Source organism: Sceloporus occidentalis, unplaced genomic scaffold, assembly GCF_023333645.1.
Source record: "Sceloporus occidentalis isolate IW3139 unplaced genomic scaffold, rSceOcc1.0.p SCAF_4, whole genome shotgun sequence".
In the NCBI taxonomy this organism is placed as follows: Eukaryota; Metazoa; Chordata; class Lepidosauria; order Squamata; family Phrynosomatidae; genus Sceloporus; species Sceloporus occidentalis.
Genome location: NW_028316984.1, coordinates 183,234,678 through 183,262,447, shown reverse-complemented (window position 1 = coordinate 183,262,447; position 27,770 = coordinate 183,234,678). Strand labels below are relative to the sequence as shown.

Genomic DNA, 27,770 nt, shown 5'->3' with positions numbered 1-27,770 from the left:
TTAAAAAAAGAAAACCTTAATTGAATGCAAAAAAAAGTAAAGGTAACTTGAATTTTATTTAGCTTCCAAATTCTGGGAGGTTAAAGAACTGTAATTTGTTCTGGACAACAGAAGAAAATAGGCTGTGCTTACAGATAATTTTCTGCCATATTCTTTCTTCAGGACCACTGGTTTATTGTTGCCCACTCTATTACATGGGATGTACATATCAGGTGTTGTTAAAAGGTCAGTGCCTGTACAATACATTCTACAACTGAGCACCACTTTCCTTAACTGAACAGGCAAAGAGAAAGTACACGGAACATTGGCATCTGGCAGTATTTTTCCCAAAAAAGTGACTAAAATGGTTTTAAGTTGATTAACACTATTAAATCACATCTAATATTTTGTTACTACATGATTTCAATACAGCTATACGATACAATTATACAAAATGTGTTAACATCAAAGAATACAACCAAAAAAATTAAGATAGCAAACAAAACCTATATAACTTTTTTTTCTCTTTACAGGAAAATACTTTTGAAGTATGCATGTAACTGCCCATTCTTTTAAAGAAAATCTACTGCAAGCAAAGTTATCAACCTCCAGAAAAAAATCACACATAGCATTACTAAGCATATCCCCAAAAAGTGTACAATATGCACACTTGGAAAATACAAAATTAAAAAATTGTAAGCAACAGTTGAGCTTCATATTTATAACAATGTGAAAAGTCCAATTTTAGCACTGTTGTAGAAAGAACTGTCTTTGATGCAAGTCCATGAACTGTCTGACTCCTCCAGGTGGGGCCACGCTTTAGAAAAACACCATGCTCTTGAAACCGAATTACAGAGCAAAATTGAGCATTGTAACAATGCTGCCTTACAGTTTATTTTGCTACTTTATCAAAAGAAAGTCCTTTAGGCGCGAAGGGTTCTTTTTTTGTTTTTTTAAATTCTTTCCTAGAAACAATATACAAAGGGGAGGCTTACTGATTTTCAACCATAAGGTAAGATGCTTTGAGTTCAAGAGCTTTCTTCTTGCAGAATTTCACTGGTTGTTTTTGGCCTTAGCATGTGTTAAGATGTGAGATTTCAGGTTAGTTGACTGAGCAAACTTCTTGTTACAGCCGTCAAAAGGGCACACATAGGGCCTGTCTCCAGTATGAATTCGCACATGTGTGCGTAAATTGAAGTCCAGTGAAAAACGTTTGCCACAACCTTCAAATGTGCACTGTTGAGTGAAAACACAGCACATTAGGAACATGTGTCAATATGAAATACTTGCAAAAAACTTGTTTCATGTTACACAATTTCTGTTAAAATAAGGTTCTTACAATGCAAAAATTGGGCCCTAATTACTCAGAAGTGAGTTCTATTGAAACTAGGACCTATTCATTCTTGGCAGGCTTCCACATAACCTTTTCCATCTACAAGGCATGCAAAGAAACTGCAAATTGGTCAGTAAAGGATACCACTGAGGGATTTATGTATCTGTCTCTCAACTGAATTTGAAACTGAAATGTCAGCTTGTATAAAGAATTCAGATTGCAACTCCAGAAATTTCTGAATAGCTCCTGAAGAAAGCCAATTGGTGATAAGGCCAAAACACATTGGGCTTTTTTTAAAAAATGAAAGTTTTTGACCATTGCATACTACATGGGATGTCTCCTCCCTATCTCTCAACTCCCATGGATACTTATTCATGAGGCTGAGATGTGAAACCTGAACATAAGTAGCCAATTCATATAGGAGAACTAGCAGCAACAGAATGTTTACACCTACAGTTTAGCCATATAGCCACATTTAAAAATTATGAATGCAGGCAAAAGTGTTACATTGCTGTACAAATTACAGGGCCTTCTCAACCTCTATTTCTCTAAAGAGACCTCCCTGGCCACTGCAGCCTCATGGCTGCTATCCAGATGTTACAGGGAACTCCTGATGTTTATCAGTAACACTGGTTTGGATCCAAAGTATATAAGTTGCTCTTGGGTCCAGATGAAATGAATTGGACATGTTAATTATGGAAGCACAACTAATTTTGTTTGGACCCAGATCAGAGTAATCATTTGCTTATATAAAAGCTGTACTGCGCTGTCACATCAGGCAGAGAATTAGCCCAGGAGTGCATCTTCCCTTTCAGAATCTGACTGCTTCAGCAACAGCAGAATGAAAAAAGTAAGATAGACAAGACAATAATTGTTGCCTTCTAGAGCAGGTACTTTCTCCTCAGAAAACACAGCACTGTACAGGTTGTTTGAGGTGAGCGAAGACCTTGCCTACGTTAGAGTTTAAAGATATGCTGTGATGACTTCCAATTGTGGATATGCAAAAAGACTATGAAGAACCCTTGTTTTTTGGAGCCCCAGATGGGATGCCTAAACAGAAGACTTACTGTCACCCTAGGCCAGCTATTGGGCTGTGTTCATGTGGGAGAGTAAAATGTTCTAGAAGCCTTATTTAGAAAATATAAAGTCTGGCATGGGTATCTTACACAGATAAAGCTACTTCACACAGAGTTGAACCAAGATTACTAGCCACCAACTATATCAATATGTTTCTAAAGCAGGAACGAGCAATCCAGCTAACATAACACATATCGATGAGCAGTTCTGTGTTATCATTCTATCCAAATTTTGCCCAAAAATACACTTTATTTATACCAATTCACGGCCAGGTTTATTTATTTGTATGTATTACATATTTTTTTCTTTCAAATAGTAAGATTTATAGCAAGAACCCCCCTCCCAATAAAAGGAAGAGCAGATGGCAAATGAGAGAAATTCGCAGGAGCCAGAAACAATGTATGACCAAAGAGCAGAGACCAAACCAAAGCACTGAAGGCTAAAGCTGTAAGTCTCAAGAAAAGCAGACATACTGAATAAGAGGAACCTATGTACAGGTTGACCTCTCAATTTCCAATTAATTCAGTGAGTTTACCATAGCTGAAACTAACATTTGGATTGAAGTCTGAAGATCCATCTCCCAAAATAATTTGTCCATCGGTGAAATAAACATTTTAATGCTCTCTCTGTCATTAAGGACTAAAAATCTGCTAGTTTCAAAAAATAATCTGAAGTGCTCAGGCTGCTGAATTCCAGAAAAGTATTCCTGTGAAGATGCAGAACTCACACAATTCTATTAATACAGTACTGCAAAACATGATGCTTGTGGTAGGAGTAGAGAATAAGTACATGGTGTAAACCAGCAATGAGCATAGTGTGGCCTGTGAATTACAGCCACCTCCCCAGCCCTCCTTCATTTTTTTAGTACAGTTTTAAAAATTGGCTGAAATGCTACCCAGTCTTCTAGGGTCAATGGGGGGGGAGGGGGTTAACATGTTTTCCCACACCTTCGCAGCCTGTTTTAGTTTGAAAGGACATTCTTTCCAACTAGAAATATCTTTCATTCACTTGCTAGTTAAGAAAAAGGCCTCAGCTGGTCCTGAAACAAGCCAAAGGAGCTTCTAAAAATGCCCAATCTGGCCCCAATTGCTTCTTTTTTTAGGTGTAGTTGGGTGATTTTTTTTCTGGAGTGGGAAGGGGAGCCACAGTCTTCCCAATTTTGGCAGAGGAAAATCCCTTGACCTGAGGTAGCTACTCATAAATATTTAAATAAACTCTTGAGATATGTAAAATGTTTTATCTACTGGAATCCAAGTGGTATGCATCACTTGTTCCTTTCTTCTTCCTACTGTTGTGTTCATAGTAGTTCAGGATAATTTTTGCAATTTAAAAGCAGGACAAAGGCAAATGGGAAAGACAGGATTGGTAAAATGCTGCTACTGACTGTTTTACATACATGACTGTTAATACTGAGCATGGCAAACTTGTTCTACTATCTATCACCTAGGCATACAACAGCAGTTCATCTTTTTTAAACAGGAATGGTCAAAAACAGGACTGTGAACAGAATTTCTCCACTGTCCAGATGTATCGTTCTTGTTCTAAAAGAAGCAGTTTGCATACAAGCACATTCTAAGAACCTCAGAGAAAACAAAATAACATACAATTTGTGTATGATGTTGTCCAGTTTGTACATCTTGATCTGGCAAACTAGACTGTATGATTTATCAGTGAAAGACATCCCGCACCTACATAATCTCTGAGGCCTGGCCTGTAGTGGAAAAATGCAGCATGTCAGAAAAGGGAGAAATCGTTCTCAAAATACTGCACTCCATCTACATCAACTGCTTTGAAGTCCTCCAACTATTTTAAGTCACTAACAAAAATGAGGTGTGAAGAAATGCGCCCAGTATCAGAAACTGGTGGGGGGGGGGGGAGGACGGAGAGTGATAATATGATTTAATTTCAAACTTTTATCTTGTTAAGAATAACTTGCTACTTGATGAAGGCCTGCTTCCAAACTACCTGATAAACCATGGAAAGATACCTGCAATTTTAATGTGCCATAATCCTGAAATTTATTGCACTGGTTAAACCAGAGCATACTGCACTAATCCAATTTACTATATTTTCAGAAATACCTGTGCTGTCAAAATATACAACAGTATACCCACATAAACCTTCCAGTGAGTCATGAGGAAGAATGGTCAAGAGAGATGAGATAGCAGCAGGTTTAGTAATTAAATGCCTTTTGCTTTCATGCCCTGGTATATTTAAGAAAGTTGGAGGGAAGAAACTGCCTGAATGAATCTCGTTCTACACACTTAAATCTTTCGAGCCCTTCAGCTGGGGTTACCTAATCACACAGTTTTATATGAGATCTAGTTAATGCTGCTCTTTTGGATTCCTTCTTGGACCTTAAAAAGCCAGACTTGGATTGCCCGTAGATAACAACACTTAATATAGATTGTCCAGGTAAAAGTACTTTCAAAGAGTTACCTGAAAGGGTTTCTCTCCAGTATGAACTAGCTGATGCCGCTTTAGCTTTGAGCTCTCTACAAAGGCCTTGCCACATTCTGCACAGACATGTACTCGAGGCCCGTGAGTATGCAGGTGCTTCCTCATGGCTGAGTTGTCCCTGAACATCTTTGTGCAGCCCTTTAAAACAACATCACAAGCTTCATTAGCTTCACATAATTTCCAAGATGTAAATTATCTAGTTTTTCAACAGAAGTCAGTTGAATGCATGGAGCCTGTGTGGAAAACAGAAGGGGGTAACAGAACAGGCTCTCAGTTTGAAAGAGTCTAATTCCAAATATCTCACTTCTGGGGTGTGTGTGTGTGTGTGTAAACTTCTGGTGGTTACAAGGTAGATAGCTCCCCATCAGTATGTTTTACAGTCAGACAAATATGACAGTAGTCACAATACTGTCTGAAGCAGCCATGTGAGGCTGTAGCCAATCTCACTCCACCACACAGAAGTATTATTCTAAAGGTCATAAAATTATGTATTAAAAATGCATCAGCAACTAAATTCCATTAACATGCTGATTTAGATGTCCAATTGGAAATGATCCTTTACAATCATTATCCAGTAGTCCAATCATAACTGCAACAGCATTTATAAATCAATTATATTATATTTTTTGTCACATCATTCTCAATTTCTTTTCTTTTTAATGTACTACTTTTTCTTCACCCTAGAAGTTATGATTCCTTTGCTACCTTAGCAATAGCAATAACATTTCTATACCGCTTATCAGTGCAATGAAGCACTCCCTAAGCAGTTTACAATGTATAAGCTAATTGCACCCAACAATCTGGGTACTCATTTTAGCAACCACTGAAGGATGCAAGCCTGAGTCGAGCTTGAGCCCTTGGCTGGTACTGAACTTGCAACCTTACGGTTTATGAGTGAGTGGCTGCAGTACAGGTATTAAAGTATTACGCCATCAATTCACAGATGTTTGAAAAAATTAGGTAGCCTTTGTAATCATAAAACTTCTCCGTAAGAAGAATTGAATATCAAAATATTACTATTAAGAGGAGATGTTAAAATGGAATATAACACATTAGCTTATGTATTTAAATATAGTCCTATGAAGCAATTAGATTTGACCTGCAATTGATACAACAATCATAATATTTCACTCACTTTGTGAGGACATGCTATCGTTCTTGGAGCATCATCTTCTTTGATTTTTCTTGGCTTCATTCTTACAGAAAAAGAACACAACAGAATTGATCAGTGAACAACACATACCTTCTTATCTGCTTTGTATTAGCAAAGAACCCCTCTGTCAAAAACCATCTATACTGTATTGTAATTGTGGTAGCGAAGCCTCTGACTGTTTGGCTGAGCTGGTGTTGTGGCATGGACTATTCAGTTGCTCAGGAAATTAAACAGTTTACAGACCAGCTTCTGTGAGGGAAGAGAAAGTTATCAGTTTGGCTGGGACTAAAACATCACAAAGGGCATGTTAGAAAGAGAATGGAGCTCTTGGAATGAGTTTATATATTTATGGAAAGGGAGCCCAAAGCTGAAGAGAGAGGAGTCTTGAGGAATATGGCATGGGATTCAAATTGAGATTCATCACGAGAGTACAGACTGAAGGAAATTACAGTAGGGTCTGTATTCTGACAAGTTTACACCCTTTGAAGAGATCTTGGGCTTTGCCTACTGCACTACATCAAAAATTTCAAAACAAGAAATGGACTTTGTGGACACTTCCACCTGAACAATAATGCTTCTGAATAATTCCAATTGGCTAACAGCAAAACTCTTCACGAGTGAGAAAATGCCACTCTTAAAAGTGGCCTCAAATAGTTTGTTTAAATAAAAATGTAAATACATAAAACACATATTGTGTCTTATGAATACTTTACTACACCTAGGATAAATGACATCCCCATAGTCACAATTTGAAACAACAAAAAATCCAACCTCACCAAGATATATGAATGTATGAAACTAAAGAGTGTATTGACTAGAACACTTCTCTTACCTAGCAAATTCAGCCAACTGTTTCGGATCCGAAAGATCAATGCCAGGTATTCCTCCAGGTGGCAGTTTCTTTCCCGTCATGTATTCCGAGTAGTCAGGAGGGGAGTTCTCGCCGATAATCTGCTCTTCCACCACAGTCTCATGGTCAATGTCTTTTTTGTCATCTGAAATGATTAGAGCAAACTGAATTTTGATTTAACATCCACGAAGGACAACACTAATAGCAGGGGAAATATTTACTCTTAACTAGGAATAGTACTGAACTAAGGTACTAAGCTAGATAGTTCTGTGCACAAAAACAAACAGCACAAACTAGATATCTATGAAGGGTTCAAAAGGTAAAATAACATTCATTTTTAAAAGTTACTGAATAAAAACTTACAATCTGCATGGCATTTAAATATAAGGCACCAGTTACAATGGCCAAACAATAATTACACCTTTCAGATGAACACCGTGCCCAAAGAGAAGTAACTCAGTTGTTAAGTCTATCATGTTTATATATTTATTTGTTACAGTTCTGTGCTATCTTTCCTCCAAAGAGGTAAAAATGGCATATATGCTCTCATCCTCCCCACTTTTTATTCTCAAAAACCCATGAACTACATCAGATAGACTGATTAGCCAAATGTCTCTCAATGGCACACAGATTTCCCAAGTCCCAGTCTAATATCATAACCACTGACTCACACAACAGAATCTATTATTTGCAGCTTAATCCAGCATATGTATGATTATTGAAATGGCAGCTGACCTTTTACGGGAATCTCCCTCTTAACTTGGAGCTGAATTCAGCTGCCAGGTTCACACTATGGAAATTAAACCAAACTGCACAGCCTGACAAAGATACGAATAGCAAAGACATATATGCTAAGTGTAAAATCTGTTGCTGTGATGTATTAGAGATAGTTGACTTTTTAAAATTTGGCTATTCACTAGCAGTTTTGTTTTCCTTTTTCTAACTATCAAAGACACAACCTTGCTATGTTTATCACATTTATATATATCAAATATTTATATATGTTCTTTAAAGAAATTCTGCAACTGGTTAACATTAAAAACATGGCAAAATCGTACTTTTTAAAAATAAATAATTCTAGTTTATTGATTTGACAACAAATAGTGGGAAAGCTGACTAAACAATGACAAATTTACAAACATGGCTATTACTCATATTGGCTTTCTCCTAACTGAGATAGCAAGGGTTGGCACTTGCTGTGTCAGCTGAGACACAGCTGCATGAAAATATTTCTGCTGAACTAAGAGGGAAATGCTTGCTAAACTTCACAATTCTAGAATTTCTCATCCAACTCTTTCTTAAGAACGTGTAGAAAGCATGTTACATTTGGTTCCAGACACTAGCAGATGAATTCCATATACACATATTGTACTCACACAAACATAATTAACTCTCTTCAGGCCAATACAGTGCCCAAAATTTGCTTTCATTAACACATGGGTAATCCTTGGGACAAATGGGAAAATGCACACATATGTACTGAACAGTAAAGCAAATGAATCTGGCAAAGTAAGGAAACATTATAGTCAAGTCTCCTTATTCAAAATACTTGGGACCAGAAGTGTTTTGATTTTTTTTCTTCAAATTTTGCGATCTATGGACATACAGAATGAGGAATCTTGAAGATGAGACCCAAGTCGAAACATGAAATTCACTTATGTTTTGCATGCACTTTACACGCATGGCCTGAAATTTTAAAAATTTTGTGCATGAAACAATATGTGTGTACAGTGAACCATGAGAAAGCAAAGGTGTCACCATCTCAACCACTCACACGGCCACTTTTGGAGTATTTTGGAATTCTTGATAAGGGATAATCAAGCTGTGTTGTTCTTAGAAATCAATTGTTCAATTACAGTGCGCCCGTGCCATACGCGGGCACGCCATACGCGGACTTGAGCGTACGCGCTCAAGCCGTGGCGTGCGCGCGGGGCGGAACGTCCCATTCAATTGAATGGGCGTGTGCGCCTGTTGCGCCCTGCGCGCGCCTGCGCCGCCGCGCACGAGCCCCATTGTTTCCAATGGGGCTCGAGCATAGGCGGAATTCGCCTTACGCGGAGGGATCTGGAACGGATCCCCCGCGTAAGGCGAGGACGGACTGTACTGTCTATTTTCTGGTGAAGAATTGAAACGGTCTATCCATTTCTAGCCTGGTCAGAATGAAATGCATGGAACTGCTCAAGTAACCCCCTCATATGTGGAGTAAGCTAAAAGTAAGCCCCCGCCCATGCAACCCTTCAACAAAAGGTATCTGTGCATCAGGGACTCCACATTATCTCATAAAACAAAAAAACACAAAACAAAAATGCCTGAGACACTTTCTTAAAGAATGAGCATGGCAATCCTGATACCCTCATCTCACTGTCTCATACAGATATACCCTGCATGGCACCCTTAGTTCATCTGGTGACTGGAAATAGAGGAGAGAAGCACTACCTCTTACTCTCTGCAAAATAGCAAATTTACCTTGGGTAAAAAATTAGTCTTTGTTCTGAAAACAATACTGCAATGGTTAAAAATACATAACTCTTCAAGACCAGACAGGAGACTGAACTCTGCACTCCTCTTCTTGCTAAGGTAATCATTATTAGAGACAGGACCAAATAGTTTAAGTTCAAATCCTGCCTTTATTTGGCTTTTACAAGAACTTTTAACACCCCATGAAGATCCTGTTTAGGAAAAGTGTGAACAAGAAGGGATATTTAAAGAAATTTCATAAACAAATCTAACATGTGAGTGAGATGATGGAAGTCCATTATGTGACCAACTCAGGACTCAAAGATACCAACTATTTCTTCAGATGCCTAGTCCAGAAACAAGAATAACATCAAGACAGTTTTCCGTATAAGCACCCTAGTCTCTCAAATCTCCATGATGAGTCTTGGGACATGCAGGGACAGTCACTTTGGATGCAGATAAGTCAATGCAAATGGGCACTGTAGGAACTGAAAGGACAGGCCTATTGCCTTTTCTGAAAGGAAGCTGGTGCTGAATTCATTTCTGCTCATCATAGGAAATAGTCCGTTCTCTATGCATAACAGGTTTTTTTTCTTTGTCAACTTGTCTCCTCTTTTTGTATCTTGCTAGACTTTATGTTCTTAACACCTTTTGTTACCTCTGTTTTCTTTTATTCTGTTGGAGAGTAGTTTCAAGCTGTTTCCAGCTTATGGCAACCATACCACGGGGTTTCTTGGCAAGATTTACTGTTGCCTTTCCCAAGGCTAAGTTTTGCTTCTCCAAGGCCACCCATTAGGTTTCCATGGCTCAGCATACATTCGAAGCCCAGTCTCTCATGGTCCTACACCATGAAGGCTACTTTTCTTAATTCTGTTGCAGATGCATGCTTAGACCTGCTGACCACTACACCATACTAGAACTATAGGTTTCTCTTGAATATGACACTTAAATTCTATTCAGTCAGAAGAGCTAACAAAGCAGAAAATAACAGAAATCATTTTGGTGAAGATCTTTTGCTGTGTTTGAGGGTGTTCCACACCCCTCCTTCTATTTATGCCCAATTATGATCCTTTTACTCCATCCAGGCCCAGAACAGACAAGTGGGTATAAAAAGCAACTAAATGCAGCAAAAAAGCCATTTGGTGGCTGAATTTTTGTTTTGTTTTGGGAATTCTATGTGCTAATGTAGCTCATCAACCCCAGCAGTTAGTACTGCTAATTTTAAAAGAAGAAGAAGAAGAAGAAGAAGAAGAAGAAAGACTATCACATACGTTGCAACTTCCTGTATTTTCTACATGCTTGAAAGAAAGAACTCTGCCTGACCATCTGTGTCACCTCGATATGGCAAAACATAAATGCCAATTGTACTGCAAGTTTAATTTGTTATTACAGGTTGAGCATCCTTTATCCAAAACGCTCCAATATCTTAAATGTTCTTCATGGGTGGCTGAGATAATGACCCCTTTTCTTCCTGATGGTTCAGTGTACACAATGTTTCTATCGTGGAAAAATTAATTAAAATATTGTATAAAATTGCCTTCAGGCAAAGTGTATAAGATGCATATGAAACATAAATGAATTTCATTTGTAAACTTAGGTCCAATCTCTAAGATATCTCATTATGTATATGCAAATACTGTATTCCAAAATTCAAAATCCAAAACACTCAGTACTCAACCTGTATCAGTACTGCAGCCTAGTTAGCTCCATTCCACAAAATCCAGACTCTAAGGAGACATTATTGAGGATTTCAGGAATAGCATCTACCTCTCACACATTAACTTCAAAATTTCTTAAAATTTTACATCTTGGACCAGGCTATATAGCACCTGTTCAGGGCTTGGTGATCAGGAGCCTGACATCACAAATCAAATACAACACTAAGGGGATGGATGGATATAAGATACCAAACAATTCTACTTCTGCATACATTCTTAAAACATTTTCCTGAACTATTTTAGTACCTCCTGTTATTCATAGTGTAAAGCACAGAGCAACCTTCACCAATATGTGACCATTTGCCATGATGAGTGAGGATGATGGGGGTTTGTATTCCAGCACTCAGAATGCTGATAATGTATATCCAACTACAGTGACAGGCAGATTTGTTAAATCATTTTTGCTGACTTCCTCCTTTACACTCTAAATATTCTGAAGTAGATCCAATCTGTTTTGTGGGATGTATTTTTCCTGTTTTAATAAACATAATCACAAGTGGGAATTTCTGAACAAAAAGTGCATATGGGCCATGTCCCTTTCATGGTGATGGGATTCAGGGAAATACCCAGAACACCCACATCCCTATATCTGCAACTGCCTGTCAAAGGAAGCGTGTGACAGACCAATCATGAACACAAAAGGGAGAGAATTAGTTTATACAGTACAGACAGTGGATGTCTCAAGAGCTGCTTAGCTACACAAAACACAACAGTGAGCCTATGCAAATATGTATGTCACTACCTTGTAAGAAAGGCTGTTATAACAGCGTTTATACAGGATGGAAGATGTTTCAGTTATCAAAGATTACAAATGCTCTGATCTTGATGCTAATCTCATGATGCCACCATTAAAGAAACCTGAGCCCAAAACCAATGTCATTTATATAAGCCACCAACAAATGTACTATTAAGATAATCAAACTCTTTCAAGGGCACCTGAAGACCCAAGCTCATGCTGCTGCAACTGCTCCCACCATCCTCACTCTGGTCAGCAAAATATTTATATTCCGTCCTGTATCCAAAGAACTCAGGGCAGCGTATAATAAAATCAATTTAAATAATTTAAAACTGAAAACATAAAATATAATTTTACTCTCTAAAATTATGATAAATTATCTAATGAATTGAATCAAGTTTAAACAGCTAAAATATACATATGCAAACTGGATAAAATGATTAGATTCCAAAAGACCATACTTAAACTCGGTGCCAGTTGCCTGGGTCTTTATGACAGATCGTTATTCTCTATTACTCATTCTCAAGACTTTGAGAAAACACAACTGCTTCGGGATTATACAGCTAGTTACTCTGACAAAGCCCCATATGTATATAACGAAAACATAAATATCCTAAAGGCACCAGATCCCATCAGACCTTGGAAGCTAATCACGGTCAGCCCTGGTCAGTACTTAAATGGGAGACCGCCAAATGCCAGGTGCTGTAGGCTAGATTTCAGAGGGAGGAACTGGCAAAACTACCTGAGTATTCCTTGCCTAAGAAAACCCTATCAAATTCATTTAGTCCCCCAAAGCTGAAAGGTAAGTTGACACACACACACACACACAAAGAAAGGAAACACACAGCATCTACATCCACAGTTCTATTCACACTAACTAGAAAGAAAGCAACACTGATATCGGGAGATGTTGCTTCTGAATAAACACTCATTACACTAGACTGCATTGTGTTATTTCTCTATTGTGACCTTGTATTTTCAAGCTGCAATAGACATTCTCCACCTAACATATCAAATTTCATGAAACACAGAAAACCCAATTACAGGAGAATGTGGTTTTTAAAACTATGGCTACATAAAGATCATTAAGGTCCAAAACACACCGTGGAAATAATCCAGTTTGAGACCGCCTTCACTGCCCTGGCTCAATCCTAGGGAATCCTAGGAACTGTAGTGTAGTGTGAGACACTTAGCCTTCTCTGTCAGAGAGATCTGGTGCCCCAATAATCGGCAATTCCCAAGATTCCCCAGCACTGAGTCAGAGCAGTGAAAGTGGTCTCAAACTGGATTATTTCTGCAGTGTATTTTGGACTTACAGTATCTCAGTACTAAAAACTTTAGTAGGGATAAAAACATAACATATGACATTGGGGTGGGCTTTCACCAGAAATTAAAGGACTGGGTGAAAAAGTCTGTAAGGTATGTTTTGTGGCTACATCTGTCCTTCTCCAGAGTTCAGATTCATACTCCTTATATCTACAAAACTTATTTCATGCCACAAATTATCTGATGCCCCATTTTCTAATATTACACCTCACCACACTCTTATAATGCAGTAAATTATTTAGTAAAAACTGCTTCCCAACACTGTAACTCAGAAATTCAGTAAGGCACTTCATTAATACTTCTGATTTCGTAGGCATGTTTCAGCATAGATTTCAAAAATGCTTATACACCTTAACAGCAAGTCAGTTTTCTGCATAAATTATGATATAATTCAGTTTATTGCAACTGAGTTTCATTTTTAAAAGATGTTTTACAAACTAGTTTACATGAAAAGCACAATTTAATTCAGGACTAAATAAAATTTCATAAAAACCAGTATGTTCAATCACTAAGCATACTAAACATACTGGGTAAATTGCCTATCATGAATGAGGCTGCACTCCCACTGAAGGAGCAGGTACACAGTCTTTTAGTATTCTGGATCTTTCTCAGATCAAAAACATACTGCAGAAATAATCTAGTTTGAGACCTTTTTAACTGCTCTGGCTCAATGCTAGGGATTTCTGAGAAGTGTACCTAACTGTGAGACAATTAGCCTGATCTGTCAGAGAACTCTAGTGCCACAATAAACTATAATTCCTAAGATTCCCTAGCACTGAGCCAGGCCAGTTACAGTGATCTCAAACTGGATTACTTCTGTAGTTTGTTTTGGACCTCTGTCACCTGAATCCCCAGCAGACTCCATGGCTTGTAGTGCACAAGGCTAACCTCGAATGGTCTGCCAGCTTCTTCGGACAGGGATAACCTTGCCTCAGTAGTCCATATGCTGGTCATTTTCTGATTACTTTACTGCAGTGTGCACTACCTGAGGCAGCCCTTGAAGATGACTCAGAAGAAGCTGCAGTGAGATTGCTGTTTTAAAAATCTTACAAAAACCATGTAACATCAATATTAAAGGAACAGCATTCACTGACAATAAATGTTTGGTCTTAAGTAAAGATGCTGGTGATGACAAGCAAGTCCTTAACCACTTGGGACCTACAAACACTTTCTAACAATCTGCCCTGATGTCCTCACTGATGGGAACAATAGCAGCAGTAGGGAATGAGGGAAGGCCTTCTCTGGTGTGGCACAGTTTGGAGTTTCAATTGACATTAACTTTGGGCTCACTCTACCACCAAGTTAAAACATGTTTTTTTATTAAGTCTTTTTGATCCCAATTTTTTTACTTCCAAAATGTACATGAACATGTGTTTTTGAAACATTTTAAAGTTGTTTTACTGTGTAAAATTGTTTATGCTTTCTGGTTTGTTTATATTTTTATGGTTTTAAACTCTTTACAACATTTATTTTGCTAACCTGTGATCTCAAGATATAGGACAGAATATACATTTTCTAATAAACACATTTAACTGAACCTAAATTCAGTTAGCTTAACAGAACTATCCATGTACATTTACAGCCAACTCCAACTTCACAGAGCTTAGTTTCAGGCAAGTGTGTTTCAAATTGCAGCATTAACAGTTTTGACCCCAACCCACTGAGTTAAATTTTTTTAAAAAAGTGAAATTAAAAAAAAGCTAATTTAATGCTGAACTTATAAATTACATATACATTAATCAAGGGTTTATTTCTGTGGGTTCTCTATTGGATGGAAACACTATCAAGTCACCACAGATGTTAGCATTCAAGAAATACCACCCTATGTCTCACCAAACAGAGGCTGCAATTGCATTGCAGAAATTTGACACCACTTTAACTGCCATGGCTCAATACTGTGAAATGCTGGGAATTGTAGTTTTGTGAGACACTGAACCTTCTCTGTCAGAGAGCTTGGGTGCCACAATAAGCTACAATTCCCAGGATTCCATAGCACTGAGCCATGGCAATTAAAGTGGGGGTCAAGCTGGTTTATTTCTGCAGTGCAGATGCAACAAGAATCATGCCTACAAATATATGCTGTATGCTTCTCAACTACCTAAGCTTTACAGTGAATTCATTTTTGAAGTTATTTATGACTCCAGAACAAGCGACATGAAACTTTACCTTTAACTAATAATCAAATAGCAATTTCCCTGTTAACTACCAGCCACATCTAAATCGAAAGTTTTGAAAAATCCTGGGTAAATATCCACATGATCAGACTGTAATTCCACAGAAGAGTGGCTGGGGCTTCCAAAGAAGCAAAGTAGTCTTCATGCAAGTGATCTTGCTAGTCTGGACTATAGTCCAAAACACACTGCAGAAATAATCCAGTTTGAGACTACTTTAACCATCCTGGCTCAGTGCCAGGGAATCTGGGTTTATAGCAGCACTCAAGCTCTCTGACAGAGAAGGCTAAATGTCCCACGAAACTAGTTCCCAGAATTGCCTAGCATTGATCCAGGGCAGCTAAAGCAGTCTCAAACTGGATTATTTTTCCAGTGCGTTTTGGGCCTTGTCAACAATTCTCTTTCTTGTCTATGCAACAGCATCACAAAATACATGTAGGTCAAAGATTTTGGATTATATGGTTTCCTGACATTTATTTAGTTAATAATATTATAAAGCTATAAAAGTCTAACTGCAAACCAGAATGCTGTAATTTTTATAGGACTGTAACCACTACTGTTGTAGCTGCTTTACTCTGGATATATGCCTTTTTAATTGGAAAAACTGATTTAAAAGCTTAGAAACTTTAATTAAACAAGTAAAACTGAAATTATACAGTCACAGAATTATAGTGTGACACTTTAAAAAAGCAATTCTTTTCTGAAGATGCCAAATTAGGACTTCCTAAAATCACTTTTTGATTTCCTAAGATCACGTCTCCCCATGCAATCCCCCCAAAATTGCTTGGGTCTATTTACAAACAATTAAGTTCTGGAACTGGGGGGAGTGGGTGTCAGCTCCATATTTCTCATTGTATATGCCTTTGTTTCTGAATTCTGGTGACCCTAAAGAGGGGTGTGCCTTTGCCCTCCTCTGAGGCCAAGAGACTGTAACTTGCCCAAAGCCACCCAGCGGGTCTCCATGGGTGAGCAGGGATCTGAACATGGGTCTCCAGAGTCAAAGTCCAATGCCCAAACCACACCGGCTCCCCTCCGCTCCATACACCTGCTGTGTATAAAATACAGAATGCCAGGCCTGAATCATGGGCAGCATAGCTTGCAAGTGAGAGGCGCTCTCTCTCTCTCTCTCCCCCTGATATGCTGCCAGAGAGCCAGCCTCCAGTGTCAAGAAGATCCACCTCTTTCCTCCAGAGCTGATGTCAGTGTTAGAGAGGCCTATTTTAGGCCTCTTTCAGGTCCCTTAACTATTCAAGCTGCCACTGGATGATAGAATAGGTGAAAGAGAAAAGAAAGCTTCCTTCCTACAGCATGCAAAGGGATCATGTAGCACCTTTGAGACAGACTGACTGAAAGAAAGAACCCGGGAGCATGAGCTTTTGTAGACTTGAGCCTACTTCCTCCCAGCTTCTTTCTTACAGTCAGTCTCTAAGGTATTACAAGAACCCTTTGCATACTGATTTTCTGGACTAACATGGCTAGAATTCCTTCAGTATGTTTGACAGAGGCCACCGACTTTATTTTGTTGCTTAGAAAGGGCTTTGCCTGAGGAGAAAAGGACACCGACCGAGAACCTTTTCTAATAGTATGGAAGCACTGCCCATGGTTGCTATTGTGTGCCTTAGGGCAAGATTTGTTCAGAGGAGGTTTGCCCTTACTTTCCTCAGAGGCTGAGAGAATGTGACTTGCCCAAGGTCACCCGGTGGGTTGCCGCAGTCCCGCCAGGATTCGAACCAGTCACAAAAGTCGTGGTCCAGCACTCAAACTGCGACACTTGAGAAGGTGTTGTGGTTTGAGTGCTGGACCACGACTCTGGAGACCAGGGTTTGAATCCTGGCTGGGCTGTGGAACTTTTCTAACAGCATGGAAGCACTGTCAGGGCTACCTCCCAAAACAGGAAACCATGGTGGTGTCCTCAACAGGGGCTTCCAGCTCTTGAACTGCCCTCTCCCTCTTTCCTCCCGCCCCATGAATTTGGTCAGGGAATATTCAGTTCGGGCAAGGAAGACAGGAGGAAAAAAGGAGGGGAAAATAAAGGTGCCAAGGGGGAAAGTGGGAAAAGGAAATGAAGAGGCATTGGTGAGGCCAGGGCTGGGAAGGAAAGGATGTGAGGAGGCAAGGCAGGAGAAGGAAAGAAGAAAAGGCTGAGGAGAAACTAGGAAGCGGGGAACTAGGAGGGTTAGAGATATGAATGAGGAGAGGGAACACAAGAGGGAAACTGATACTGAAGGGATCTCTGAGAAGAAGCAGAGCCAGCCTGGCATCCTGGGTCCAAAACATACTGCAGAAATAATCCAGTTTGAGACTGCTTTCACTGCCCTGGCTGAGTGCTAGGGAATTGTGGGAGCTGTACTTTGTTATGGCACCAGAGCTTTCTCACAGAGAAGGCTAAATGTCTCACAAAACTACAGTTCCCAGAATTCTCTAGCACTCAGCCAGGAGTTAAAGCGGTCTCAAACTGGGTTACTTCTGCAGTGTGTTGGGTTTCCCTGGTTTGAGAACTGGACCAGGATTCTGGGAGACCAGTGTTTGAATCCCAGGCCTGTCCACAGAAACCAACCAGGGGTGACTATGGGCAAGGCACCTCTCCCAGCCTCAGAGAGTGACTCTAGCAAAAAGAAACCCCAAAACCCTCCTCTGAAGTAAACTCTCCAAGAAAACTCCAGGATAGTATGGTCACCACGACTTGAAGCCAGCCAACAAAGAAGCCAAAAAGCAGGTCTGAAGCAGGTAAACAAAGTAGAAAGCAGGGGGAAAGAGAACTGAAGGAAAGGAGCTGAAAGAGAAGAAGAGAAGGAAGAGTGGGGCAGAAGAAAAGGAGAGGAATGTGTGGGGGGGAAGACAGGAGAGAGAAAATGAGAGAGAGAGAGAGAGAGAGAGAAGGGGGGAGAGAATTGAAGGAAAGGAGGGGGAAATCATAGAACTGGAAGAGGGCACAAGGGCCATCCAGTCCAAGCCCCCTGCCATGCAGGAACTCACAATCAAAGCACCCCCCAAAGAGGTGGCGAAAGAAGACAAGGAAAAAGGGCGATGTAGATGTCTGGGGGCAAAGACAGAGGGGAGAAATGAGAGAACGGAGGGAAAGGAGGGAAGGGAAAGAGGAAGCAGGGGAGAAAAGAAATGGGGACATGCATCTTTGAGAGCAAAGAGGGGCGCAATGTTAGAAAGGAGGGAAGAGGAGGAGGAATAAGAGGAGGAGGAAGTAGGGCGGGAGAAGAAGAGAAAGGGGGACGTATATGTCTGGGGACAGGGAGAGGAATGAGAGAACTGAGGGAAAGGAGGGAAGAGGAGGAGGAGGAATAAGAATAAGGGAAGGAGGAAAGGGCGCTGGAGGAGAAGGAGTGGGAGAAAAGGAAGGGGAGGCATGTGCTGAGGGCAAAGAAAGAGGGGAAGAAGGAGAGAAAGGTGGAAGAGGAGAAGGAGGAAGCGGGGAAGGAAGAGGAGGAGAAGAAAAGAGAAGGGGGACGTCTCTGTGTCTGTGCGGAAAGGCCTCCGCCGTCCCCCGCCCCGCCTCGCTTCCCCTCCTCCTCCTCCTCCTCCCTCAGAAACTACGCCATTGCGGCCTAGTCCTGGAGCGGCTGAGCCAAGCAGGGAGGGGGGAGGAGGAGGAGGAGGAGGGAGCGCGGCGGGCCTCTCTCTCTCTCTCTCGGCCGCCATCTTGGCGGGTCCGGCGCCATCTTCCCTCTCCCCCCGCGAGGGAGCCAGGCAGGAGCACAGGGCCCCGCCATCTTTTTAGGGGGGAAGAAGCCTCCTCCGCCGCCATACTTGCCCTGCGAGGAAGGAACATGGCGGCGCCCATCCTGCCGCCTCCTCCTCCTCCAAACATGGCCTCCTTTCAAAACAAAACGCCCGGGAGGCGCCTGCTCTTACCCGAGGCCCACATGGTCACCGAGAACTCCCCCTCCAGGGTCTTGATCTGGACCTGCTTCTGCTCCCATTTGCGGGCGCTGCCCACCCCGCTGACCACGGCCGCGGCGCCTCCGTCCGCCCCCACGACGCCTCCTCCGACCACGCCGCCGCCGCCGCCGCCTCCGACCACGCCGCCCGCCAAGTAGCTCTTCTTGCTGCTCTTCTTGCCGCTGCCTCCGCCGCCCTTCTTCACGCGCCCCGAGGAAGAGCCGCTCCCTCCGCCTGCTCCGGCTTTGCTCCCGGCGGCGGCCACGGTGACCAGCGTCTGCTCGATGTACTCGTCCTCCCCTCCGACCGGAGCCGGGACCGGGATGAGGATCTGGTCCTCGAAGCCGTCGTCGGCGCGCAGGCCGTCGGAGTCGTCCCCGCCGACCACCTCCTCCCGGGTCTGGACCAGGATGACCTCCTGGTGGTGCGGGTGGTGGTGCAGGTGGAGCTGGCCCCCGGAGCCCACCACGGCGCCGCCGCCGCCTCCTCCTCCGCCGCCGCCGCTGGGGTCTCCGTCGGTGACGAGGGGCTGGAGGGCGATCATGGGCGGGTGGTGGTGGTGGTGATGGTGGTGGTGATGGTGGTGGTGGTGGTGGCGGCGGTGCGGCGGGTGGTGAGGGCCGCAGTCCTCGCAGCACTCGTCCTCCTCCTCGTCCTCCTCCTCCTCGTCCTCCTCTTCCTCGTCGTCCTCCTCGCCGCCCACCACCGTCGTCTCGATGGTCTCCACCGGGATGGTCTCCACCTCGATCTCGTGCAGCTCCACGATCTCCGCCGGCATCTCCGAGCCGTCCGTGGCGATGTAGAGAGTGTCCCCCGAGGCCATGGTGCTAGCCGCCGCTAGGGCTGCTACTCCCGCCGCCGCCGCCGCCTCAGCGGGGCCTACAGCCGCGTCCTCCTCCTCTTCGCTCGCCTCCCTTCTTTCTCCTCCTCCTCCTCCCTTTCCCACACAAACACCACCAGCTCCCCACAAGCAACCAAGCAGCAGCGGCGGCGGCCGCCAACTCTCGCCTCGCGAGACTACCGCGGCGAGACCATAGGCACCTCAAGCCTCTCCCCTCACCCGCGCCATCCAGGCCCGGCGGTGGCAACTGGGCCACGCCCCCTCTCTCCTCGCAGGATCCAATGGCCGCGGTGGAGTTCTTTCCAAGGGCCACGCCCACTCGCCTAGACAGTTATGCGTGAGCCACGCCCCCTCTCTCGCAGGATCCAATGGCCGCAGCGGATTTGTTCTCAAAGGCCACGCCCCCTCTCTCCCAGACAGGCCAACGGTTAGGTGATAACCACGCCCCCTCTCTCTCGCAGGCTCTAATGACCACAGCGGAGTTCCTCCCATAAGGCCACACCCACTCTCCCCTTGGCAGGCCAACGGTTAGGAGGGAGCCACGCCCCTTCCTTCTGGCTGTCACTGGCGCGCCCGCGGGCCAATAGCGGAGTTCTTTTCAAAGGCCACGCCCCCTCTCTCCTAAGCAGGCCAACGGTTAGACGTGAACCACGCCCCTTCTCTCTGGCTGTCTCTCTTGCGCCCGCGGACCAATAGCGGAGTTCCTTTCAAAAGCCCCGCCCCCACTCTCAACTAGACAGGCCAACGGTTAGGCGTGGGCCGCGCTCGCGGACCAACTGAGTTCCTCTCTCGAAGGCCCCGCCCACTCTCTCCTAAGCAGGCCGACGGTTAGTTGTCAACCACGCCTCCCTCATTCTCTCTCTCCCTCTCTGGCTGGGTCTCTCGCGGCCGCGGACCAATAGCGGAGTTCCTCTAAAAAGCCCCGCCCCCAGGGCAAAGGTTAGCCCCGCCCCTTCCCCCTTCTTCCTCTTTTCCTCTACGCGCGAGCGCAGCCTCGGAGACACGCCCACCTTTCCTGGTTCTAGTTAAATTGAGCGGAAGCGCTGCGACAGAGAAGAGCTGCTGCGACGACGATTGGCCCCGCCCACTTTTCGTGACTCGGTCGCGAGAGGAAAAATTAATGGCGGAGGAGGAGGAGGAGGAGGAGGGGGTTGTAGCGGCGGCGGCGGCGGCGGGGGGTTCGCGGGGGACCTTCGACCTTCGGGTGTTGAAAGGAGGGACGGGAGGCTCTTCTTGGGTCCTCGGGGAGGTCGAAGGCGGTCGTGCCGTTGTTGTTGTTGCCGCAGTGGGTCTTGGACCTTTAAGTCCATCCCTCAGCGCCACTTTTGTTGCCAGCCTTGGGGTCTCTAGGTATAAAGGGAGGCTGTGGTTGTGGTTGGCTTGCCTTCAAGTCGTTTCCCATTTGTGGCCACTCCAAGGCAAAGCTGTCCTGGGTTTTTTTCTCGGCAAGGCTCCTTCAGAGGCTGAGAGAGTGTGACTTGACCAAGGTCGCCGGTGGTTTTATGAGGCCGAGACGGCATTCGAACCTGGCCTCCAGAGCAGCAGTGCCTCTGAGTCACTTTTTCACTTGCGGCGACCCTGAGGCGAACAGGGTTTTCTTGGCAGGTTTCTTCAGAGGCTGAGAGAGTGTGACTCGCCCAGTGAGCTTTCACGATGGAGCGGGGATGGAGCCCTATCTCCAGCGCTCAAAACACACAGCCTGCAGTAGACCAAGAAATAATCCCGGTTTATACCACTTTAGCTGCTGTGGCATTCTGGGAATTGTGGTTTTATGAGACGTTTAGCCTTCTGTCGGAGATCTCTGACGCCACAACAAACTACAATTCCACATCACTGAGGCTTGGCAGTTAAAGGGAGGTCAAAGGGTGTCGTCCTAAAAGCACACCTGCAGCAGCTCCCTTTCTCACACAGAACTGGCGCTTCTGGTCCCGGTTTCCAGAAAGAGAGCAGATTAGACACTGACTGCTCAGGATCAAGTCCTTCTTGTTCCTAAATGCAGAGGCATCTTCTGACAGTTCTAGCATTTCTACTCTGGTGTAAATCTTGTCTGGTTTCATTGGCACTGGCCTCTAGGTAAGCTTACCTGGGATTGTTAGTCTTGCCAAAACATGCCCTTTTCAATGGGAATTTGGTGACTGACTAATTGGACAGCCCTGCTTTATTTTGGATTTAGGCTGGGTTGGGCAATGTGTGAAGATCTAGATGGGGTTGGACTGCAACTCCCATCAACCACACCAACAGGACCAATGGTGAGGAATGCTGGACATTGCTGTCCAATAACAAGTGGAGCATCATCTGCGCATAATTTACTCTCTTGTGTGTGTATGTATATATATACCAGCACTATTCTCCCTTTTTGGTAAGTAGGTTAGGATTACAGCACTAGCATTAATGCAAATTCCATTTGTTGCATACACATTGCTAGATTGAAACAAGTAATTCAAAAGTAATTTGTTAAATGGATGTGAGCAAAAAGGCACCTTTAGCAAACATCCTGAAACCTAAATTGATGTTTTCTTGATGCCGAAAACATTTGGGCTCCTCTCCATCCTCTTAGAAAATATCAGCGTTATCAGAAATACTATAAAAGAACAAGCATAGGTTGTTGCTACGCCACAAAAAGGAAAAACAGTTCAAAATGTTTCAGCAACTAAGCATTTTCCAGAAAGTATTTGTTTCCCCCTCATTTCAAGGGAGTAAGTGTCTATTTATGGACCAGGATTTGAATTAATAAAATTTTGTGGCAGATATTATCCTATTAAGGATCTTCTGCAAGGTTTTGGGAAAGTACAGTGGAATAACATTTATTTGTTTAAATAACTTGTTAAATTTTTAAAATTCAAACAGGTCTCAGAGTGGCTGATGATCCCTGCCCTCAGTCTTTCCAATGTATAAGTTACAGCGCCCAAGGAAAGAAAGGGATGTGAGAAGAGGAGCAGAAATGCCAGCACAGGCACCACTTCTTGAAATTACTGTCCTTATCACAAACATCTTGGGTGGAAACAGTGCATTGAGCTGATGAAATGGCAGCTGGCCAGGTGACAGTTTGGGCAGTCTTGCTTTGCTTCTCTTGCAACCTGATTGACAGTTAAGCCTGCCTCTTTCCTCTCCAGGAGGCCATGTGCTGTCTATGGTTACATAGGAATAGGGAAGTGAGAAGTATTGTACTTCTACTGTGTCTGATTTTATTTTTATCCTGGGCTAGCTAGAAAAGTAAAGGTGAGATTATGGCTGCAAGGCAGCTGGGCAACAGACTAGATATACAGGAAATCATGAGTCTGAGCATTGCAAAAGCAGCCGCTCTTCTGTTTGTAGAAGCACTCCCACTGTTGCCAGGACAGCCATGATGTAAGTAACATCCAGGACAAGAAAGTTAAGGTACACATCATTGAATGGGGAGTGACCAGAAGGCTGTGAAGGTCATAGAAATAGAGTAAATAGTTGACTGTATTCCAATTGCAAGGAGACACTGTTTAGTAAAAATATGGGTCAAAAGATTCCCAGTAAAAAGTTCTTTCCAGGCCAAAGCATGCTAGATTTGGGCTCAGGGCATCCTATTTTTGCATAAGAGAAGAGAGTACAAATTTATCTGGGAAATCCCTAGGTTAAAAAAAATCAATATATCTCACTGGTACCGTAACAATATACGGTATTTTCCCCTGTAATAGCAAGTACATTTCTGCACTTCTTATCAGTGCACTTAGGCACTCCCTAAGTGGTTTACAAGGTGTAAGCTAATTGCCTTCAACAATGTGGATACTCATTTTAGCAACCTTGGAAGGATGCAAGCTTTAGTTGAGTTTGAGCCCCTGGCTGCGATTGAACTTGCAACCTTATGGCTGCAGTACAGGCATTTAACCACTGCGCCACCAGGGCTCTTATATACACAATTAGAGTGTAACAAAACCCAAATGCACAGATCATTAAAAGAAATTAAGGTATCCATTATTATACTGGTATACCTAAATTAATGAAGTAGCTTTGATGACAGAAATAACATTACAGAATAAGAATAGGTTGGTACACCACAAAAAAAAAAAAACCACAACAATTCAAAATGTTTCAGCAAACATTTCATTCATAATTAATAGTATGCACATGTCAGATAAAACTACCAGGTCAGGTAAGTGTCACCTAAGTAACTGAAAGCATTTTGAACCTTGTTGACATTGAAGATTTCTTTCAAATGAATCCAATGTGGATGGCTTTATCTCACAATCCTCCATATTTCCTATGATAATTTCATTTTTTGGTGACCCAACTTCACAATAAAGCATACACATTTATGCTTTATTGACAGGCTCAGGGGAACTGGTGAGACAGGCCTATCTGCTCTCCCTTTTCTCTGTTTTGCTGTTCATGCAAGTTCAGTAACAGACTGTGGAAGCAGTTGCTGTTTACCTTGAGTGTTATGGGAAGGCAGACATGGCTATAGTAAGATCTGCTACAATAGAATACTACTCTTTTCCAGCTTATGTTTTGTTGTGAAGTCGAAGGCTTTCATGGCTGGCATCCATAGTTTTTTGTGGGTTTTTTCAGACTATGTGGCCATGTTCTAGAAGAGTTTCTTCCTGACATTTCCCCAGCATCTGTGACTGGCATCTTCACACAAAGTTACGTTTTGTTTATTGCAGACATGTTGCTGCAATCCAGCACTAAAAGTCAATGTTTCTCCAACCCTCCTTTAGTATCTTCCTAATGTCAGTGCTGCTAAAACCCTTCAGCTAGACAAAGGAAGAGGACAAAAAGGCATTGTTGGGCAGGCATAAGAAAGCCATTGTATAAAATGACTTTAGTCAGGCTTCTTTTAGCTGACTTATAAATGTACTTTATAATGTACTTTAAAATTCGTAAGTTTTTGTGCACTGGAAACAGTGGGCAGAAAATCAGTTGGGATTGTATCTGTTGGTACTGATTAAAAGTATGTTGTCAAAGATTTCTGATTCCTCGTCTAACAGCAATAATTTTAAAATCGCCCCTAAAATCAGCCTTGTTGAAACAGAATACAGGGGAGGGCTAGTGGGTTTTGTGTGAAAGGACTTCCAAATTTCTTAAATTGGGAATAATGCTGAGAGGCACCTTGTGCCTTACTTTTTAGTATACATCAACTGTTTTGCACCTGGCTTTGGTTGATGGGCCTTAAATTCCTACAAGCTTTGAAGTCTGTCCACTGAGACAGTCTTGCTAAATGTAGTCTTTCAAAATGTTTTGACATATAGATCTGCTGAGCATAGCCAGGCATGATGGAAATGTTGGTCTGTGGCACTTGGAAGAGCATGCTTTGAGAACAATGTTTTTTCTAATGTTCTTTCTTGTTTTTGCTTTTGGGGAGGGGATTACCTTTTCCAATGCAGTTTTTCCAGATTGCCCCATCTGCTGATGCAGAATTCAAAAGAGATGCAAAACAGTGGCCATCAAACAGCACAATAGAGAAAGTTACCAACCAAGTTAGTAAAAGTGATGGGTGAGTTAGAGCAAAGGTGTATAGGGACAACACAGTTCAACTACATGGATGGTGTGAAAGACAGCAACAGCTCTAATAAACTGACTTCAATTCTTCCCCCCCCACTTTTTTTTTTTTACAGGGTACCCTTGAATCCATTGATTTTCGGAGTCAAGAAGAGATTAAAGAAGTGGGCCCTTGAATTGTCACAAAGCAAAGAAATAGTTTAGAGTGGATTTTGGTCTTGCTGAAGCATTCTTTGAAATAAATAAAGCTGCATGCAAAATTGAGGGAATTATTAGAATTCAAGATACTTAAATGTAGAAATGATTGGTTTGAATCTTGCAGCTCAGTTGTAATCATGTAGCAAAATAGCATCTACAAAATTGCAAACACCCTCCTACTCATGTTTACCTAGACATTCAGCAGGACATGCTTCTAAATAAGCATGCTCTGGAAATTTATATTTCAGCCTATAAAAGACAGCTGTATTAACCTAATTGCTAACCTCTCCCCCATTGGAACAGTAGATCCACTGCCACTGAATCAGTTGGCACTAGGCAGGTCCTCACTTAAGCTGATTCAACAGGTCTGTTCTAATTGAAAGTAGTAATTGGATTTTAAAAAGAAAATATTACTTAATTCAAGGGTGGATAACACATAGAATTGGAAGAGACAACAAGGACCATCCAGTCCAACCCCCTGCCATGCAGGAAGACAAGCAAATTATTATTATTATTATCATCATCATCATCATCATCCTTTATTTAAATTTATGTAAATTTACACAGCGCTGTACGTACAATCTTTTTAATTGGATGGTTCCTTGCCCTCAGGCTTACAATCTAAAAAGACACGACACGAGTGGTGGAGGGGAAGGGGATGAGCTCCAGCAGTTCCTCTCTGCCTTACACCCCTGACAGATGGTCATCCAGCCTCTGTTTAAAAACCTCCAAAGAAGGAGACTCCATCACACTGATGGAGCATGTTCCACAGTTGAACAGCTCTTACTATCAGGAGGTTCTTCCTAATATTGGGGTGGAATCTCTTGTATGAACCTGTTGCTCCAGGTCCTAGTCTCTGGAGCAGCAGAAAATAAGCTTGCTCCCTCCTCAATATGACTCCCTTCAAATATTGAAACAGAGATATCATATCACCTCTTGACTTCTTCTCCAGGCTAAACATCTCCAACTCCCTAAGCCGTTCCTCATAGGGCATGCTTTCAAGACCCTTCACCATTTTAGTCGCTCCAGTTTCTCAACATCCTGTTTGAACTGTGGTGCCTAGAACTGGACACTGTATCCTAGGTGGGACCTGACCAAAGCACAATAAAGTGGTGCTATTACTTCCCTTGATGTTGACACTATACTTCTATTAAAGCAGCCCAAAATTGCTTTGGCCTTTTTAGCTGCTGCGTCACACTGTTGACTCATGTTCAACTTGTGGTCTACTTGGACTCCCAGATCCCTTTCACACATAGTCTCGTTCAGCCAGGTGTCCCCCATCCTATATCTGTGCATTTCATTTTTCCGCCCTAAGTGCAGTACCTTACATTTCTCCATATTATTATTATTATTAACCTTTATTTATATAGTGCTGTAAATTTACACAACACTGTACATACAATCTTTTAATTAGACAGTTCCCTGCCTTCAGGCGTACAATTTAAGAAGACACAACACAAAAGGAGAAGGGAAGGGGATGAGGTCCTGGAGTTCATCTCTCCCTCTGAGGCCTGGACCAAGGCAGATGGACTGGAGGGAGGGCTCTGTTTCTTAAGGATAGGCCCAATGGCATTGGGGAGGCCTGATGGCATTGGCCCACCCTCTCTTCCCCTCAGAGGCCAGGATGGAGTTGGATGCCTTCTGGGAAGGGCTCCGTTCCTTTAGGGAGGCCTGATGGCATTGGCCCACCCTATTAAATTTCATTTTGTTAGCTTTGGCCCAGCTTTCTAGTCTATTCAGGGCATTTTGATTTTTGATCATGCCCTCTCAGGTATAAGCTACTCCTAATTTGTTATCTGCAAATTTGATAGTGTCTGATCCTATATAAAATGTAGAATCATAGAGTTGGAAGAGACCACAAGGGCCATCCATTCCAACCCCTTGCCATGCAAGAAATCTAAAAGCATCCCTGACAGATGGCCATCCAGTCTCTGTTTAAAGACCTCCAAGGAGGGAGATTCCACTACACTCCGAGGAAGTGTGTTCCACTGCCGAACAGCCCTTACTGTCAGGAAGTTCCTCCTAATGTTGAGGTGGAATCTCTTTTCCTGCAGCTTGCATCCATTGCTTTGGGTCCTAGTCTCTGGAGCAGCAGAAAACAAGCTTGC

General features: G+C 42.8%; 1 protein-coding gene and 1 long non-coding RNA gene across 6 annotated transcripts; one reads left to right on the top strand and one right to left on the bottom strand.

Annotated features, from left to right (window-relative positions):
- Nucleotides 1-37: 37 nt before the first annotated feature.
- YY1 (YY1 transcription factor) lies at nucleotides 38-20,226 on the bottom strand. 3 transcript variants are annotated; one of them, XM_089522529.1, is made up of 6 exons: nucleotides 19,128-20,226; nucleotides 6,835-6,997; nucleotides 5,985-6,045; nucleotides 4,829-4,987; nucleotides 3,994-4,100; nucleotides 38-1,215 (listed from the first exon to the last, which is right to left on the bottom strand). In XM_089522529.1, the coding sequence occupies exons 1-6, from the start codon at nucleotides 19,975-19,977 to the stop codon at nucleotides 1,077-1,079; spliced, it is 1,479 nt and encodes a 492-aa protein (XP_089378655.1). In that variant the 5' UTR covers nucleotides 19,978-20,226; the 3' UTR covers nucleotides 38-1,076. The 3 variants fall into 3 exon arrangements, with proteins under 3 accessions (XP_089378655.1, XP_089378656.1, XP_089378657.1); XM_089522530.1 differs by having other exon boundaries at nucleotides 6,835-6,985; XM_089522531.1 differs by lacking the exon at nucleotides 3,994-4,100.
- Nucleotides 20,227-20,428: 202 nt separating this feature from the next.
- LOC149315117 (uncharacterized) lies at nucleotides 20,429-26,275 on the top strand. Of its 3 annotated transcripts, none has more exons than XR_016281024.1 (3): nucleotides 20,429-20,822; nucleotides 22,843-23,033; nucleotides 25,581-26,275. It is a non-coding gene; the product is annotated as an uncharacterized LOC149315117 (long non-coding RNA). The 3 variants fall into 3 exon arrangements; XR_016281026.1 differs by lacking the exon at nucleotides 20,429-20,822 and adding an exon at nucleotides 21,193-21,345; XR_016281025.1 differs by lacking the exon at nucleotides 20,429-20,822 and adding an exon at nucleotides 22,085-22,354.
- Nucleotides 26,276-27,770: the final 1,495 nt, after the last annotated feature.